The 18,022-nt window shown below is 48.0% G+C and overlaps 5 protein-coding genes across 5 annotated transcripts; 1 reads left to right on the forward strand and 4 right to left on the reverse strand.

The window, feature by feature from the left end:
* Positions 1–6,410: 6,410 nt before the first annotated feature.
* On the reverse strand, positions 6,411–7,672 carry BDV37DRAFT_288811 (putative GPI anchored protein; the record flags this gene model as incomplete). The annotated part of the gene is made up of 2 exons (XM_032088330.1): positions 6,411–6,708; positions 6,795–7,672. The coding sequence occupies 2 exons, from the start codon at positions 7,670–7,672 to the stop codon at positions 6,411–6,413; spliced, it is 1,176 nt and encodes a 391-aa protein (XP_031935419.1).
* Positions 7,673–10,811: 3,139 nt separating this feature from the next.
* On the reverse strand, positions 10,812–12,249 carry BDV37DRAFT_291387 (zinc-dependent alcohol dehydrogenase; the record flags this gene model as incomplete). The annotated part of the gene is made up of 4 exons (XM_032088922.1): positions 11,961–12,249; positions 11,857–11,905; positions 11,640–11,796; positions 10,812–11,581 (listed from the first exon to the last, which is right to left on the reverse strand). Exons 1-4 carry the CDS (start codon positions 12,086–12,088, stop codon positions 10,812–10,814), a joined length of 1,104 nt encoding a protein of 367 aa, XP_031935420.1. The 5' UTR covers positions 12,089–12,249.
* Positions 12,250–12,527: 278 nt separating this feature from the next.
* BDV37DRAFT_41181 (DUF3425 domain-containing protein) lies at positions 12,528–14,082 on the forward strand. Its single transcript, XM_032090596.1, has 5 exons — positions 12,528–12,835; positions 12,887–13,373; positions 13,423–13,475; positions 13,530–13,580; positions 13,655–14,082. Exons 1-5 carry the CDS (start codon positions 12,633–12,635, stop codon positions 13,971–13,973), a joined length of 1,113 nt encoding a protein of 370 aa, XP_031935421.1. The 5' UTR covers positions 12,528–12,632; the 3' UTR covers positions 13,974–14,082.
* A 159-nt stretch (positions 14,083–14,241) lies between these two features.
* BDV37DRAFT_291389 (flavin-containing monooxygenase) lies at positions 14,242–15,885 on the reverse strand (the record flags this gene model as incomplete). The annotated part of the gene is made up of 1 exon (XM_032088923.1): positions 14,242–15,885. One exon carries the CDS (start codon positions 15,883–15,885, stop codon positions 14,242–14,244), a length of 1,644 nt encoding a protein of 547 aa, XP_031935422.1.
* Positions 15,886–16,513: 628 nt separating this feature from the next.
* BDV37DRAFT_291390 (alpha/beta hydrolase) lies at positions 16,514–17,732 on the reverse strand (the record flags this gene model as incomplete). The annotated part of the gene is made up of 5 exons (XM_032088924.1): positions 16,514–16,655; positions 16,729–16,879; positions 16,938–17,208; positions 17,271–17,642; positions 17,703–17,732. 5 exons carry the CDS (start codon positions 17,730–17,732, stop codon positions 16,514–16,516), a joined length of 966 nt encoding a protein of 321 aa, XP_031935423.1.
* Positions 17,733–18,022: the final 290 nt, after the last annotated feature.

The following is an 18,022-nucleotide window of genomic DNA, read 5'->3' on the forward strand; positions in this document are numbered from 1 at the left end:
AATCAATCCAAAAAGGAAGTACCCTTTGTCCATGCCAATGTCACCATGATGCTGCTCAGAAGGATTGAGGGAAGAGTGATGTACAATCGGAAATTGCTACATTCTCATGACCACCGATAGATCCATGGTACGTACCATTGCTAATCGCAGCTATCTCAAGATACATAATGTGATCTTGATAAGAGGATCAGGATAAGGACAAGAGGCAAGGCCAGTCAGGTGACAGGCACTACTGCCCATTCGGGCCAATTTACCGTCGGCAATTCCTCTAGGGGTCACGCTTCCCGGTGAGTGTTGGAGGAAGTCTCACAAAGGATGCAATGATGTCATCCTACAGCTGACTCAGCGAGCGGTATGGTAAGACGATGGTATTACAGTGTGGGTGTATTGATGTCTCGGAAGGGAAAATGAACGTGGAATCCATCCAACCCCAGACCTCGTGACAGATCGGCAAACAATTGTGGCTTTCAGAAATCAACAGTTTATTTGTTGAGAGGCAAAACGGATAAAAAAAGAAAACGGAAAAAAAGAGACAGAGAGAGACATTCCAGAAGAAGTAAATTTGAAGACGGATCTAAATAAGTCAACCATTGTTCGACGGTTAACCCGGATCCAAGGCCATGGCTACCGATGGGGTGGCGGTTGGCGCCGCATCATTTGCCCCCTAAAACAGTCAAAAAGCCGCACAAAAACCACTATCATCCTTTAATATTACAATATGACTGGCTATGAATGGACTAAGACGACGACGGCTACGAATGAAAGCCGAACAGAGAAATCAAACCCTTTCCAAGGCAATGCCGCCTTCCGAGGCGACAGACAGCGCCATTTTGTGGGGAGAGCAAATGAGAAGCTGCACCCTTCGTCGGGTGTGGGGGATTTTCCCCCATCCCAATCGTTCAGCCCTCTATGCCAATCGCAACCCCCCGATCCTTTGCAACCGGTGGATAACTTAATAAGCAGTCATCCACTTTTCTGAATGTCTCAGCTAATTTTTGTCTGTCGGTCTCCGAGTACTCTGGATCAGGGTCTCTTCTCATCATCCCAAGCTCGTTCGCCAATTCAGGAATCAGAAGCGTTCCTCTCAATTGATCCGGATCCGCTGCGGGCACTATGAGAAATGAATTGGAGACTGGATCTCCATTCGGTGGAGATTGAACGAATATGTGGGCTTCCTGTCAAAGATGCCTCCGGCCAGTTCTCTGGTATTGAAGACTTGGCGAAACCATGGACGAAAAAACTCGGAACCAGAAAATGGTTACACGAGTACTCCATACTCCAGACAGCCAGCCACGTCTCATTGGATATACGACCCGGCGATGGCGCGGATCGTCCTTGGACTTCCCCAACCATGCGTCCCCTGAGCACGGGAGCCAGTTCCCTAGGGAACGCTCGAATTTCTAGAAATTAGGACTTAGCCACCGAGCCATCCAGAATGGTCCGTGACGCTCCCATGTTGCATTGGCGCAATTTGACTTTCGCCTGTCTCCTGACGGTCTATCCTTGCTGACCTTGCACCTTCTTGTTTAAACTTTCTGGACTGGGCCTGGAGAACGTGGTGAGGACTCCGTATGAGGATTTATATGGGTCCGATACGACGGACAAGGGAGATAATAACCTGGTGGCAACCCTCCATGAAAAAAAGAATTAATGGTGATTCCATTGAACGGTCGAAAATACCGTCGGTCAGGTCCCGGACTGCATTTTCTCCTGTAGCATGATGGAGGGGGTTATTTTTATCAGCTCCATTGGTCGAGCTCTTTAGCTCTTCTGATTAAGCAAGGAAGGTGTAGGAGCGTCAAAAGTTACTCGATAACTATAGCAAACTAACAAGCTTCCCTGTCCATCGAATACGACCTTATAACATCCACAGGCAACTCTAGCCACCGTGCAGATGTGTGTCCATCCCGAGATGTTCTCTTCCACGACTAGCCTTTTAGTGGCCAGCCATCGGAGAACTGAGGGCAAAATACCCGGAAGAGGTGAATAATGCACAAGGCGGCGATGCCTAAGGTTAGCCGCTGCGCGGTCCAAGCGGCCAGTCGCATTGGCCCGCTTGATTGGCTGCCGCCCCACGCCCATGACGTTCAGGTTCGGCCTGAATGGCGAGGGTGGCATCCGGCAGGTGCCTGACTACTACTTCTAAGCATAAACATACTACTACTATATGGATCTGGTACCTCGATGAGTATCGATGTGCTCTCCCTGATACTATCGCCCGATAACTCAGATCCGTCTTGACGATTTAACCACATATGATCCACTGCAGTACGACACCGAACAAATCCGGGGAAGTTGGGGTCCGTCACGGGTGACTTCATCGCACGGCCCTCGGACGTTGGACACCTCAGGCCTGCTGTGAGGCCGAGCGCTACTCCATTGAGTTTAGCCACGGCCGAGTCAGGTGGTTCCTTATGCAGTAGTGCATCTTTCACAGTAACAACTGGCGGGAAAGTCGTAACTACCATGTTTAGTTAATGGAAAAGGTGATCATTAGTAATATCGCATGGGCATGATATGTCAACTTACCTGCTTTGTAGAGCCCCTTATCTCTGCGCAACGTACGACATTAACAAAGGAGTGTTATTCCTCAACCACGCTACTCTATATCTCTAGGAGTACGACCGTACCACTATGATCACTATAATTAGTTCAGTCTGTTGTCCAGCCGAAACCTACATTGCCGATCGTCTGCCGGCGCCTACTAGACGCTTCTTCATGGTGTCTCATTGGATATTCTGGGTTACATGGTTTGAGGTGGTTGAGCAGTCTTAACGCTATTGGTAATATTCATATTAAGAAAGTAAGACGAATTTAACAAAAAAGAAAAGAAAAAGAAAAAAAAAAAAAAGAAAAGATATGGCCTTAGAATGAGGGGCGAAATCTGATACACAGACAGTCAATGCCTTCATGAAACAGACAATCTTCTACGAAGTGGTTGATCTGCATCACTTCTGCGCTGTCAAGTCACTGACCCCTGATGCCAGACGGTTACACCCGTATATCCAGAGATCTGAACTGCAGAACCGCCACAGCCCGATAATATTTAGCGATACATGCGTGGTGCTGTAAGGAGTGGCATGCATCGATAATACAATTGCATTGTCGATCCCGTTGAAACAGGGTGGATCACCTAGAGGTAGCATCGAGAAAATCTCCGAAGAGCGTGTGTTGAGCTCATGAGTTTCTGACCAGTAGGTGGTCTGAGCTGACCGGATCTGCACTATGCCATCACCGGATGCGCGTCCATACATTCGATATCGCTACAGTACAGCAGACCTGCAGCTATTCTGCTGAAGAGAGGTCCTAAGGTAGGTACTATGGCGCCAGTACTCTGCCCAGTGGATCTGTGAAGCTGCATTTGCATGCTTGCAGGCCGTGTTGAGCATCTATGACCCACGGTTTAGCCAGACGGGTATCAGGGTGGACAGCTGTTCATGGCTGGAAGCTATCCATGACCGTTTGAGCTCAACGGGCAGCACTGACCATGTGCTGATTTGCTATCTGATGCGAATTAAATCCCCTAACATGTAGCACGCCATTTTCGGTACTGGATTTGTCATTGGGCTTGTCAGGAATCATCCTGGTTGATTTACTGATTGGAGTAGGTACCCACTGCCTGCGCTAAGAATACCTGCCACCAGTGAAATTATCTCGTGTCGTTTTCCTGTGCAGGAGGCAGGATTCCTTTGCAAAGTACGGAGTAGTATCTGGTATGCGGTACGGAGTACCTGGTTCCCAAACACCCCTCTCTACTCCGTACACACAACTATACAGTCATCTGGGATCTCATATCTGACATTTAATTTCTGAAAAGGGCGCGGTCCTTTTCGCAATGAGAAATACCTCAAGGAATCTGGACCACCACAGCTCAGAATATTAGCGGCCGCTTCTCAGTGGAGCCCCCAGCCTCTTAGCGCCCAGTCACTACTGTATGATTGGTAACAGCAGTCCATTTAGTTCACCCAGGCTGCAGTCGTCACGATTCCCTGCCCTTAAGTATTGTAACTATTAAACCGAGAGTTACCATACAATCCCACTTTGAACCGTTCCTGGTGCTGCCGCACTTACAGATATCTAATCACATTTAGCGGCCGGACCACGCACACCATTCCATGGAGTCTACGAATAAGAAAGCCCACTGATGTGAAGTTGTGGAGTTAATCTGCGGCTGAGCCTTGTTGATCCCGTCCGTCCGCTAAAACTGAAGCAAGTCGTCTCTCCGTCTTCTCTTCTGAGCCTAGTTTCTGGCGAGTTAATAAGGCAGTGCAGAAAGACGTCGAATATGGGGAAGCTCCCGCCGAGATCTTTTTTTAATTAAAAAAAAAGAAAAAGAATACGTATCGTTGCATAAAAAAAAAATAATATAGATATATTTACTATCCTACCCACGAACCAAACTGTGATCGTAAATACTCCAAACCTTGGACAAGAAAACGCACACGCCAATATAGGTCCCTGCAGCCACGGACCACATTCATTGGATACTCCCACCTACATCTTCCCCGGTCTAGCTAACAAGAGACAAACAGCCAGGAGGCTTGCCACAACGCAGCTAATGCATCTACCCATGCAGTCATACATACAATGCACATACATACATGTACTTAAGTACATTCCCAAAAAAGTAAAAAAAAAAAAAAAAAAAAAAAAAAAAAAAAAAAAAAAAAAAAAAAAAAAAAAAAAAAAAAAAAAAAAAAGAGCAACGTGTATTACCGATACCTATAGCCGGACTGCCGGAGTAAGCCCGATATCACCCAGCACTGACTGGAGATATTCGCATACAGGTACACTTAACTCCGGCTGTCCTAGCCCGCCAATGCCCTTCGCTTGTAAGCAATCAATATTAATTTACGGCAAGGCTGTGCGCGAATGTATCTGTATTGGGCAGCCCATGTAAGTGAGACTTGATGTTATGCAGAACCAGGCTACTGCGTGGGATGTCGCGCGTACTTCGCTCGGTGTGATGTGCTCCGTCTCATCTAATGTAGTGTAGTTGGTATACCTTGTTATACCGGTACATGTGGTCATTGCGCTATTTAATTCTGGTTTTGTGCTGAAGATGACTGGATAGTTGCTATGGATGATTTAATTATATTCACAGTCGCTGGGATTGTTTGTCGTTGGATTATGCCGCGAAAGTATGTCGCACGAGGGCTTTTGGTGAGTTGTGATTGATTGCTTAATCATGTCCCTGTGATGCTTCTCCGTTGGCCCTGGGGTTAAATGCTTGGTTAAGATTCTGATTCTTGATTCTATGCAATGATGTATTCGGTCTACTATGTCATCGTGCTGCTTGCTATTCCTGACTGGACTGGTTGCATTGAATACGTTGTCAGTGTTTAGGGTACCTATGGCCCAATGACGCGCGACAGCCACTGTGCTGTATATATGTAGTTAACGTCAACATATTTCCAAATAGACAAAAGACCAATATAAAGGTAGTCTTCTATCCCTCGACCCGATTGTAACCAGGAAACCATGCTGAATTCATCCCTACAATACTGACTTACCGAGCGAACTCATACTCCCCGCAACATGTCAAAGTCCCCTTGAAACCTAACCTGACCCAGAATATAGCTAACTACAAACACGACACCAAACCATAAACTACATGAACAGAAAACACCCAACAAACCTCCTCACCATGGCCAAAACCACAAGCCGGACCACTCACCCCAAACAGGCATCTCATTCCCTCTCCAGACCTCTTTAAAACAACCCGCATCAACGGCCGTCCAGCTCACCATCCGACCAGTTCTCATCTCAACCACCTAATCTAGTCGACCCGATGAGAACAAGATCAAAGACAAACACGACTACAGACCGAGTACATCTACAGCTCCAGCTCAGCGTACACCCACCGACACGAGAAAGGCGTCATTTGATTATGGCCATGCAGCCACCGTGTAGGTATCACCTCTAGCGGGCTGTATTCAAATCCCCTGTCGCATGGCTTCCGGGAGGGATCCGGTCAGTGCCGTCTGATTACTATGTGTATACTGGGACGGTCGATATTGAAATCCTAGGGCGAGATGAGATCCTATGCAGGATGGAGATTTGGGTCTCGTGGTTTGGTCGATGCATGGCTCGGCGTAGATTGGGTTGTGGCTTTCTGGGGTAGTCTTCGTTGGTGGGATGGGCTTATAGTTGCTTTTGTTCTGGTTTGGTATGGTTGTTCGGTGTGGTGGATGGTTATGAGGGGTCGTTATGGTGGCCGTTCCTTCATACTGAGGGGGTTCTATCCAGATAGACTTTTGCGTTTAACGAGTATGAGAGTAGTAGGTAGACTATACTTATAGTATGGTATGGAAGACTCAAGGTAAAATATGGCTCCATCTACATCATATCCATGACAACGACTCATCCACAGCCCTTTGAACAAATCCAAGCAACAGAACACCACCAATCTAAAGACTATACAGCAATGTCCCATATCCCAACTGATCAAACCCACCACTTGTACTCCCATAATAACCACCACCACCCTCAGCTCCCTCACCCTTCTCAACCACCATACCACGATACTTCTTCGTCCAAGTCACATTCAGCTTCTTGAGAACCCCATAGTGGTTGTACAGAAGCTCCCAGATAGGACGCACATCGCCGCGGGAGTTCTCGCTGATAACCGTTTGCGTGACATCGCTATTCTGGTACGTCGTATAGGGAACGTCTTCGCCGAGGTTATACTTGGCCACATACTCCGCCCTGGCAAACGTCAGCAACAAGTCCATCCCCAAAGCCAAGAATCAAGAGGACAAAAGAACGGAAAGGAAAGCAGGAAAAACACCTACCCCGCCAAAATGCGATTATCAGCATAAGCAAATAAATCCTCCCCCTGATTAAACGCCGCCTGAGCGATAGCCCCTAACAGCGCGAAGTCCAGCATAGAATGGCCCTGATCCCGCCCGGCCTCCTGGCCCTGGCCCAGAACCTGACCCTCAACATCATACAACTTCCAGACCATCTTCTCAATGGCACCGTTGCCCGTCCCATTCTTAAAATAGTCCACCGCCTCCTGATACATGGTCTCATTATCGGCCAGCACACCAATCGAGAGCATCGAAGCCACGTTACACAGATCCCAGTTCGCCCAGTAATGGTCAATCTTGGCGTCGTTATGCCGGACAAAGAAATCATGATTCATGGGATAGAACACCGAGACCATCATCTCTTGGAACGCGGCCAACTTCGTCTTATCCCAGCCGTCGTAGTCGCGCATGATCTCGGCGGCGTTGGCGAACTCGTAGCCGTAGATTCCCGCCGCGAGGAACTTGTCGGAGTTTCCCGAGATGCCTTTCAGCGTTGTGGCCCAGGCGTCCAAGATGGAGACGGCGGCGTCGGCGTAGGCTTTGTCGTCGGTGACTTTCCATTCGATGGCTAGCGCGTAGGCCGCCGCGATGTCTTTGTACAGGTTGGGGTAGTTTTCCGCGTGCGTGCCGTCTTTACCCCGGTAGATGGTTTCTTGGGGGCGTGGGGTGTAGGAGGTTTTGGCGAAGGAGCTGTTGGTTAGTTTGTACCAGCCTGTTAGCCAGGGTTCGGCGTTGGATTGGACTTTGGTTTTGATGCGCTCGAAGTCGGAGTTTGTGTGCAGGAGGCCGGGGTGCGTGAAGGCCTGGATGATGGTCGCTAGGGATGCGATTGTCCCTACGGCCAGGGTTGAGGGACGCATGTTTTTGCGGTGATGGTTATATACGTCTGGTGACAATGAGGTTAAATTAGCAGATACTCAGATGAAGACAGAACCGCCAGCACAGCCGGTCACTGTTATACAGTAAATATAAAGTCTTCAACGGAGCCAGTCCGGAAGATCGACCGGTTCGCATGCGCGTCTTTGTCCGAACGACTACGTTAACAGGGAATAGTATCCCTGTCCTGGAGGATTGGCCGGACATCCTCCTGGAGAAGATCTTCGGCTTATATGAACGAGAAATTGTACGATTGAGGATCTGGTTGACGTACTCGATGAGATCCAGTGCGGGAAATTTCCCGATTAAGGAGCGAGCCACGTCTATCATGACCCGAATCGGGAAACGTTAGGGTTGAGTCGTTTCATGTAGAGACATCCACCCCACTTAGGATGCAAAGAGATTGATAAACTAACATCAAGAATCAGGGGAATCTCCATATCCAGTGTATTCACCGCAGTTATCTCCACCGCCAAAGGGGTTATGCGCCTTCGTGAGTCGCGCGCATAGTAGCGAGCTTACATCCGAAACCAGAGGGGTCTCTGACGTTGATTAATTTCTATTGATTCACTGGCTCCCAACTCACATTAAATCCCTATCCCACGGTAATTGTTTGATCATCGCTCTTAAAGAGATTGAGAGCATTGCCGGTATGAATTCAAATGGCCTAAAAAGATATCGCTGGACGTATGTACCTGACCGTGGCCTCTGGTTTCATCGGCATATAGCACCTTGTGTAGTAATAGCTGTTGAGATGAACGTCCTACGTTATTATAATCCTGTCAACGTTAAACACGCCGGTCACTTACGAACTTCGGCTGATATTGAGTGAAAACTGTCGGTCTGTGCGGTGACCATTCCGTAGCCGTTTAGGAGTAGTACTCATCCGTATCTTAGAAAGGAGCGATATAGCCATGGTAGATGCATGTCTACCTTGCGAGTTGAGGCATTTATGTACGACTTGCAGTCAGGGAGTGGCTCTTTAGTACAATGATCTACATGTGTCTTCGTATGCTCAATAGGATAGGAGTCAAGATGGCGAGACAGGAGAGCCCTTTTCTAGAGCTACCTTTCGAGCTACTTTACCAGTAACAGTATCTCTGATTATGCCAGACCACACTAAAGCCTACTAGCCTGACTAAAGCAGTCTTTAAGCGGCCAAAACACCTTGTAGAGCATCGTGAGTTATAGTCAAGCAGGGTTGTTAGAGCGACATTCCAATGAACTGATACTGTCACATGAAGAGACAGTCTTGGAGATCTTCTCTGGCCTTAGTTGAACTATCAATAAGAACCAGTACATGCAGGGGATGTCACAAATGCCGCGAATGATGCGGGTCCTTAATCCAGGAATTGGCAAGCCGGACAAGAAATCAATTTTTACAATCCCAATTGCGTATTCGAAACAATATACTAGACTCTAGCACACTGATATCCCTGAGCCTGCTTGGTCCACCGGAACCCCATGCAGCAAGCCCCCATCATACTCGGTTTCCGGGCCTCCTGTTTGCACCGTTGCTCCTCGGCTTCCTCTCGGAGCTTCTGGAGATGCTCTAGTTCTGCCCCCTTGGTCATTCTTTCAGGCTTTCGTCAAAGCCGCTCTTATTCATATTGCTTCTTCCCGTTATCATCATTCTCCTCGATCTGATTCTGTAGTGCATCAATTTCTTTTTTCCTGATGTCTTGAACAGCTTTTAATTCAAAAGCTACCTGTACTACCATTCCCGCTCAGCTGCACCAAACCTATAGCGCTACATGGTTCAATCATCTTCTTTGTCTGCCGGGAGAATTCACCTCCGGAGATAATCTCAGACGTGTGAGGCTAAGGCCACACGTTTCCTGAAGCATCGACAACCTGGGAAGAAGGGATTAAGGGCTCCGAGTCACATCAGTGCATGGTGTGATACCACTCTGTAGGCTTGATATGCATGGTTCTGTTTGAAGCTGATGATCGCTTCCCTACATCGCCAATATCACAAGGTGGGCATGTTTTTAACTGATGTCCAGAACGGGGGGAACGGTTCTCTCTTCCCCACAGACGCACAATGACGTCCAATACATCAGAGAACAGGGAACATTTTTTTTATCCAGACTGGTGGGCATTTCATATCGCAGTTGTCAATTTCCATGTAAAAACGCATCAGCGACTACATATTCCACTATATTGTACGGTACGCCTGCCGAGCAACCAATAGACATACAGACAGAGAAGTCCAAACATGAGTAGCCACTAATACCGTCGTTGAGTGCGACAGCTGTTGTGAAAAAGATTATTACCAGGTACAAGCTCTGGAATGCCAGAAGTAAAAGAAGTAGGGTCTGCTGAACGCGCATCAATCAGTATATAACGCGTATTTGGTCATCAGGACCTTAACGGATAGGTGATACTCTTCGCTTGATCAGAAAGGTGGACCTCTGGGGCAACAGACTGAAGTGGAGACGAATAGACCACACCGGGCTGCCAGATGGATGTCCATAATACCTCTATATAATCCTTAACTTAGGACAAGCTAGTACATACGACCATAGGGTATAGAGAACAGGGCTTCCCATCCACTCAACCGTACTTAAGCTAATTATATAAGCTTAGCTAAAGAATAGTAGCGCCCTCTGGAACTCGCTACTTTATAAATAAATAATATTAAATTATAGAGTAAGTATAGATAAACTAGATAATTCTATTTAAAATATAAATAAATTAAATAAGCTAGATAAACTAGATAATTTAATATAGATTTAATTATATATATACCAACAGGGACTCCCTGTTGGTATATATGGCAGTCAACGATACAAGCCTGGCATAATGCCTTTTCCGTTTTAAGTTATCACAACTATAACTCTACTTAAAGCAATGTGATAATTGAATAGTCTAAACTAAAAACATCAAAATCAAAATAAAATAATAAAGGCAAACAAAAATATACAACAGGAGGGCCGCTCGGATAAGCTAGCGGATAAGCCGCGGTTTAAACTAACCCCGCTAACCCTAACAGAGTGTATTGTGCTGATAATTCATACAAATGATATTGGATCTGACTGAAGCCAAACAAAATCAAATAGTTATCAGAGGATATGAAAAGGAAAAGGTCGTGGCGACAGGCCACTTGTCCACCCAGAGGTCTTAAGATAGGTCTATAACCACTCGTCCGTTGAGCTTACCACAGTGCATCTCCTCAAAAATGCTTGTTAGTTTCTCCAGCTTCTCCGTTCGAACATGAGGTTTGATGATGCCGCGGGCAACAAAGTCTAAGACCTCAAGGGCGTCTCGTCGATTTCCAACCGCGGATCCCTCGATTGAGATCTGCTTAAGCACAAGAGGGCCCGGGCTTGCTGTGGCAATGGGCACCAAGTCGCCCTCAGGAACGCCTACACAGATCAGGGAGCCATTAAAGCGGAGCATAGGAATTGCTTGCGCATAGGCAATATTGGATGCCGTGCAGACAATTACGGCATGGGCACCATGGCCGTTGGTCAGAGATTTGACATGCTCTGCAATGGCGGCGCCATTATCGTCCTTCGGAAACTGGGTTATATCCACGAAAGCTTCTGCACCGTTCTCTTTCACCAAGTCGGCTTTGCTGCCATGATCGACTCCAATTATGCGAAACCCAAGGCCACGACTTCCAATCTGTGTGGCAAGATGTCCAAGACCACCTCCCGCCCCTGAAATAACGACGAAGTCACCAGATTGCGCCTTGCTGCGTTTGAGGGCCGCATACACCGTTACACCGGCGCAAAGCATAGGTGCTGCTAGTTCGGACGGGACACTTTCTGGAATTGGGGTCACATAATCGATGGGCCCCAGAACGTACTCCTGAAAGGTACCAGGGGTATAATAGCCTGATATCTTTCCATTCAGGCAAAGGCCGTCAGACCCCGAAAGGCAAGGCACTTGGAGCTTTCCATTAGTATTTAGTTCTAGGTTGGTGTAATTATGGTGTCGACGCACAGCATGTTCCACACACAGCGGCAACCCATTTGACTCCAACACGATCCCCTACTTTGACTTGTGAATTATCGCATCCAGGTCCAAGTTTCACGACCACACCAACACCCTCGTGGCCTCCAACCTGCCCTTCCTGAGTTGGGAACGGCAGCGGCTTCCACTGCAGTTTGGCAATGTGTCAGATGCATTCCTGTGGGTGATATACGATGCATGTACTCACGGAATTTGTCATGACACCTAAATCGGAGTGACAGACTCCGGAATGAGTCCTGTTCCATGCACAGATTAGTGGTCAACCGAGGTGGTAACATTGGCAACACTCACAGATTAATCAGAACCTGGCCGAATCCCGGCTCTGGCGTTTCCACCAGTTTCACACTGGTTGATATAGATCCAGGCTTGTCATAGACTGCCGCCTTGTGCTTCTTAGGAATTTCGACTGAAGACGACATGATGATTCTGACAATTTGCTGAGAATTGACTTCCACAAATGCGATTGCTGTGGCTTTCCGAGACTATGTCACTGAAAGTGTAGTTTAGCATGAACAAGAAGCTGGCACTGGAAAGCGATCTGGTATTCTATATATAATATACTATTTCCTCGGGAGGGAGGGTTCTCACTGCCGATCATTTCTCTATCACTTGTGCGATTCGCACACCCCAGATGTTGATCCATCGATCTGCGGAGGGCCCAATCATCCCGTCGTAATTCGCACCGGCTCCGCCGGGTCCCGCGGAAAATCCACACTCTTTGGTGAGCCAAGATTGAGTCGACCTTTAGTACCTCGGTCTATCCCAAAGCGTCCTAGTCGGGGGCAAAACGAAGCTTCAGAAGCCTGGGGAACAAGTGCGGGGGAACGAATTCGTGGTGTAGATTGTCTGTGGTCCATCTCTGACGTCCCACGCCAGCCCCTCTATTGCTCGTTCCTTTGCGACATCCTCTACACGTTGGAAATTTCCCGCGATTGTCCACAAGTTTAAGGCAGGTTGATTCCAATGGCTACACGATTATCGTCAGACCGATCGGTACCCACTAAACCGTGGACCTCCGGTCGTGTGTTGACCCCGGCGCAACGAGAGCGTAAGCGTTACAAGGACAGGGTATCCAAACGAGAAAAGCAGGAAAAGGAAAAAGAGAGCCTAAAGAATCTTCAAAGCCAAGTCACTGCACTACATCTTTTACTGCAATCTCAGACTCGGTACTGTGGCCTTTCCCTTGCCCAATAATGAGCGTCTTCTGACTCTGACAGACTCGATCTAGGGTTACCGCCCGTGACCATGTCTCCAGAAGACTCATTGCCCCCATCCGATCTCCATTCGTCCTTACACGATGAGCCATGCACAATGTTGGCCTCACGACCATCAGCTGCTCCTTTCGATTCAGAAACAGTCGCCCCTTTCAGGAAAGCCCTAGGGACTTTGGGGAACGGACACTCGACCACCTGGCCAACCATTTTCCCATCGCTCCAGGATAGCGGCAGTTGCATGATACTTGAATTCTCCGACGAAGTTCTCGCGCAATGGTCGGGATTGAGCATCCTAGACATTTGCTCCGATGACAAACTAAACCAAGACGCCATGATCCGCGGGGTCCTTGAAGGCTGGCACTTTATAGAGGATAGGGCGTATTCGTGCCCGCTGTGGAAAATTATTAGCCAAATTGATGAGCGGATCTTCATACAAAGCGGGGTCCTCACACGTCTGACAATGCTCAGCACCATCCTCAAGATGCTCGTGGTATGAGCTACTGGACAAGTGACACACCTGTATATTGACCTTCTTCCAGGCAATGGTCTATCAAAATAATTTTGAAGGGCTTCCGCCGTGGTATCGACCAAGGTTTGTATTCGCCTGATCATCGCTGAATGCATGTTATGCTAATCATCCACAAAGGCCTTCACAGCTTCACCTTCCGCACAACCCCACTGCGGACTATTTCGCTTGGTACATATATATGACCCCTATCTTCGATTCAATAATTTCTGTTTCGAAGAACTAACTGGTCCTGGCATACTTAGGCCTGGCTTCCGCGAACGCCTAGTGTTCTCAAATTGCGAGATACTTACAGACAGATTCTTCAAGTACTTTGCCTCCTGCTTCCGATTATCGTGGCCCCATTCAATCAGTAATGCCTATGAGATTAACCCTGGGAATGCATTATATTCCTTTTCTGAGGCCTTCAGTCTGCACTTGGTAGACCTTTCGAAATGGAAGATGTGCAAGGCTTTCTTCTCTTTATTTCCCGCCTTAGAAGAAGACATGGCATCCGAGAATGTGACATCACCTTCTTATTTCACGCTTCCTCCTGATAACCCACTACCCGTATTGTCCATTTAGTCCTTGACAGGAGGCTTTCGGCTTGTTTTCTGTTTTTATGCTATTTGGGCCGGCGCAATATGGTATGTTTCACGGGGATTGGAGCGTTTCAGTTTATACACAGATGTCCTTCGATGGACAAAGTCATCATATGAAAGAAATGAATACAGATGTAAATTATAAATGTTTTACTTGGGAACTAGGTAGTCCAATCGGAATATCAGTATACATCAAGCATTGCAGAGGAGATATCATATTTACATGTACTTGAAAAAGCAATTCTACTACATCATGCTTTCGAAAAACCGAAGAAATCCTCATCAAGAACCTTCGCACATCTCTCACGATAGGTTGGAAGACCACCAAGATAGTTCAACGATTGAACGGGCTTGCCCGGTATGTTGGATCCCATGTACCACGAATCAGTTAACGGCAAAAGCGTCATGTTGGTAATCATATTAACCTCGTCATTCCAAGCACTCTCTGCCTGAGGGGTAGCCGTGACACTTCCGACGTTTTCCGTCTCCATCTTGCTGATCAGGGATGTGATCCAGTCCCCCTGGAGTTCAATTAGCGTCGGTCCATTGGCGAAAGCGGTGGGCGCCTGGAGGCTGTATGGGAGGAACATGTTTGGGAACCCGCTAATGGCCATGCCGAGATAGGTGGACATGCCATCCTTCCAGCGTTCGTCGAGGCCGACACCGTTCACGTCTTTGAGACCTAGGCGCAGTAAGCCACCAGTTACTGCATCAAAGCCCGTTGCCACCGCGATAATATCGACTTCGTGGACCTTTCCATTAGCGGTGACAATGCCGGTAGGCGTCACACCAACAATGGGCTGGCTCTTTGTGTCAACGATATGGACATTCGACTTGTTGAACTGCTCGTAGAAGTCCTGTTCAAGGGATGGCCTCTTCGTTCCAAACGGGTACGGGGGCTCCAGCGGAGCCAGAAGGTCCCGCTTCTTAGGGTCCTGAATCCTCGCACGGGTCTTTCGAGCCCAGAAATTGTATGCCTCGCGATTGGCGTCAAGGCTAGTCAGGAAGTCCTGATAGTTGTTTTGCCAGAACCTAAACCCGCCCAACTGATAGAGATTCTCCCAGAACGCCTCCCTCTCCGCTTCAGATGCATCAAATGTATTGGTCAGAGTGGGCTGATACTCCAGCCCGGCAAAGGTTAACGCACACTCGGCCAAGTAGTCTGCATAGTCCCCCTTATCTTTCACCTGATAGCCAGCATGTAACTCCTGCTGTCTCATCGGGAGACAGAGATTCGGGGTCCTTTGGAAGAGAAACGCCTCCTCGGCCTCTTTGGCCCATTCTTGGAATATCTGGATGCCTGTCGAGCCTGTGCCGATGACTGCCACCTTCTTCCCTTTCACATTGACCTCTTCTGCTTCCGGCCAATGGGCTGAGTGGTAAATTGTCCCCTGGAACGATTCGAGCCCTTTCCAATCCGGCAGATACGACTTGGATGCAAACCCCACCGCCACAAGCAGATACTTCGCCGTTGCCATCTTCCCATCCGTTGTCCGGACCGTCCATCGACCAGCCACCTCATCAAACGTGGCCTCATTGACCCTTGACTCAAACAGACAATCTTTCCGCACATCCAGCACGCGATCAACATGGTCAAAGTAGGACTTGATTTCCTTCTGATTGGGGTACAGCTCCGTCCAATTCCACGACTGCCATATCTTAGGCGATGAATATGCATACAAGGGAATTGGGCAGTCCACTCGTGCACCCGGATAGCGGTTATTATTCCACGTTCCACCAATATCCGACTCGGCTTCAAATATCTTGACGCTCAATTTCAGCTCGTCGCGTATCTTATGCAGGAGGTATATGCCGGAGAAGCCCGAGCCAATAATCAGCGCATCCAGATGTAACACGCCGTGATGGACGCCATTGGATGTTTGTGTGCCGTTCATGTTGTTGTTGTTGTAGCTTGCTGTGTAATGAGAACTTGCTAGATGAGAAGCGATAATGGGGGATATGGGAATGGATGTGAAATGTATTCTTAAATTAATGCGATGCAGCAACACTACTCTTGTAATATATAGTGTCTTTCTTGCTCGTTGAGCTTTCCGATGTCCTGAGATCCGGGGCGGATCTGCGTTTCCCGGCTTGGGAGTGCGACTCGCACACTCGCACCGACGACACTGTGGGGATTGACTTTTCTCGCACCCCGTGCGACGCGGAGTAGATTCGATTTGACCCTCCCATGGGCCTGGGGTTAATCTACTTATCGCTTCCTGAGGGGCAGTACCTCGAAGGACATAGATTTACTCATCTGACAAAAAGCGACTAGTAAGCATGGGTGCGAGTAATAACATAGATATAGCAGAAGGTCCTAACACCTGGCGGCCAACAAGGACGGTAGGACACGCAATGTATTACGCCTATAATAACATATACAACTCTGAAAGGAATGAAATTAGGCTGACGCCGGTTCTTTACGCTCACATATCTTATTTTGTAAATTCTTCTTGTGAATTACTGAGACTTTGGTGATACTGATTTGTACAGCCATGACGGCCACCCAGCCAGCGCGATCATCTAATTCAAAGTCGGGAACTGCGAAATGACCCAGTTAGTCCCGGAAATCACATCATTGATGAACCCTCCACTAGCTTCCAGGTCCGGGAAGATCCAAAAATAGTGAGGTAGATTTGGATATGTTGACAGCTTCGTTGGAACACTAAGAGATGCCGCCGTTAGAAATGCCCGAGACAGATCCGCAGATGGTAGACCATCTGGAATATGAAACCTACCCAGACTTCCTGAGAGACTTTTCCATTATAGTTCCATCATCGCGGAGGGGGTCCGCTCCGCAGGTACAGATATACGTAGGTGGAAAATTTGGAAGATGGGGTGACAAGGCAGTGAAGATGTTAGAATCATTTGGATCGGCCGCAACAGCCTCTGATATAAGTATAAGCTGTTGAATAGGGCTGGATTAGGCTCTTGGGTGATGACTTACGATAGAACGATTCCATCGTAGACTTGTCGATAACGGGGACATTGTCTGCGTTGTCGTCATACGACGTGTAGTCGCCCTTATACTCGGCAGGGACATTATCCCAGTGCAACGCCAATGGTACTAGTGCAACAACTCCTTTGATATACTTCCTACCGTCAGCTCGCTGAGCATAATGATTCGCAACAGCAAGAGCCAATCCCGCTCCGGCGCTCCCGCCGATGGAGAAGAACGCGGCCGGATTGCCGCCGAGCTGGGAAGCGTTTTCCCATACCTGTTTGCGCAAATGGGGAGATCTTGTTAGAATAGTCCTTTCCAGTGGCAAAGTAGTCATACCCATTGGTATACCGCTAGCGTATCCTGGAGCATGGCCGGGAGCTTGTGCTCAGGGCCAAGTCGGTAGTCTACACTGACGAGAATGCAGTCTACGGCCTTGGAGATCACTCGACAGAGCGCATCTTCAGAGTCAAGATCACCGCAAACAAATCCACCTCCATGGGTGTATATTCCGACGGGCCGAGGGGTTGCTGGCGAACCGGGCGTGTATACCCGACACTTGACCCCAGCGATTGTCATGTCGTTCGCGGATACATATGGGTCTGGCGGAGGGCGGTTAGCTGCAAGGAAAGTCATAAGACCGCTGTACTGCTTCTTGATCTCTTCTGGAGAGCCTTTGAGAAGGGGGCGATTCCCGAGGGCTTCTTCAAGCTGCATTACTGCTTATTAATAACTAGGCAATAATGAGAAGGTTATGGGTGAAATATGTACCTCGAGCCATTCCGTAGAGAGAACGACCATGATGTAAAAAACTTCTAATGATAGGTAGTGTTGTAAAGTCTTCTATGAAGACTAGAATAACGAAAGTATGTGTTTAAAGAGTCCACAGTTCTTGTATCTTAATTTATGTATATACTCTTTTGCTAGATACACGCGCCTCACAGGCAGAAAGGGAAGCGGGGAAGTGCGATTCGCCCGACACAACTATTCGATCGCACAAAATGTCAATCAACAGTTTCACACCTATGATCTGGGCAATTGGTTTCTTCTAACGGGCTTAAATTTATGAGCGTCCCACTGGCTCATCGAAA

The sequence above is a fragment of the Aspergillus pseudonomiae genome, assembly GCF_009193645.1.
Source record: "Aspergillus pseudonomiae strain CBS 119388 unplaced genomic scaffold BDV37scaffold_130, whole genome shotgun sequence".
Classification (NCBI taxonomy): domain Eukaryota; kingdom Fungi; phylum Ascomycota; class Eurotiomycetes; order Eurotiales; family Aspergillaceae; genus Aspergillus; species Aspergillus pseudonomiae.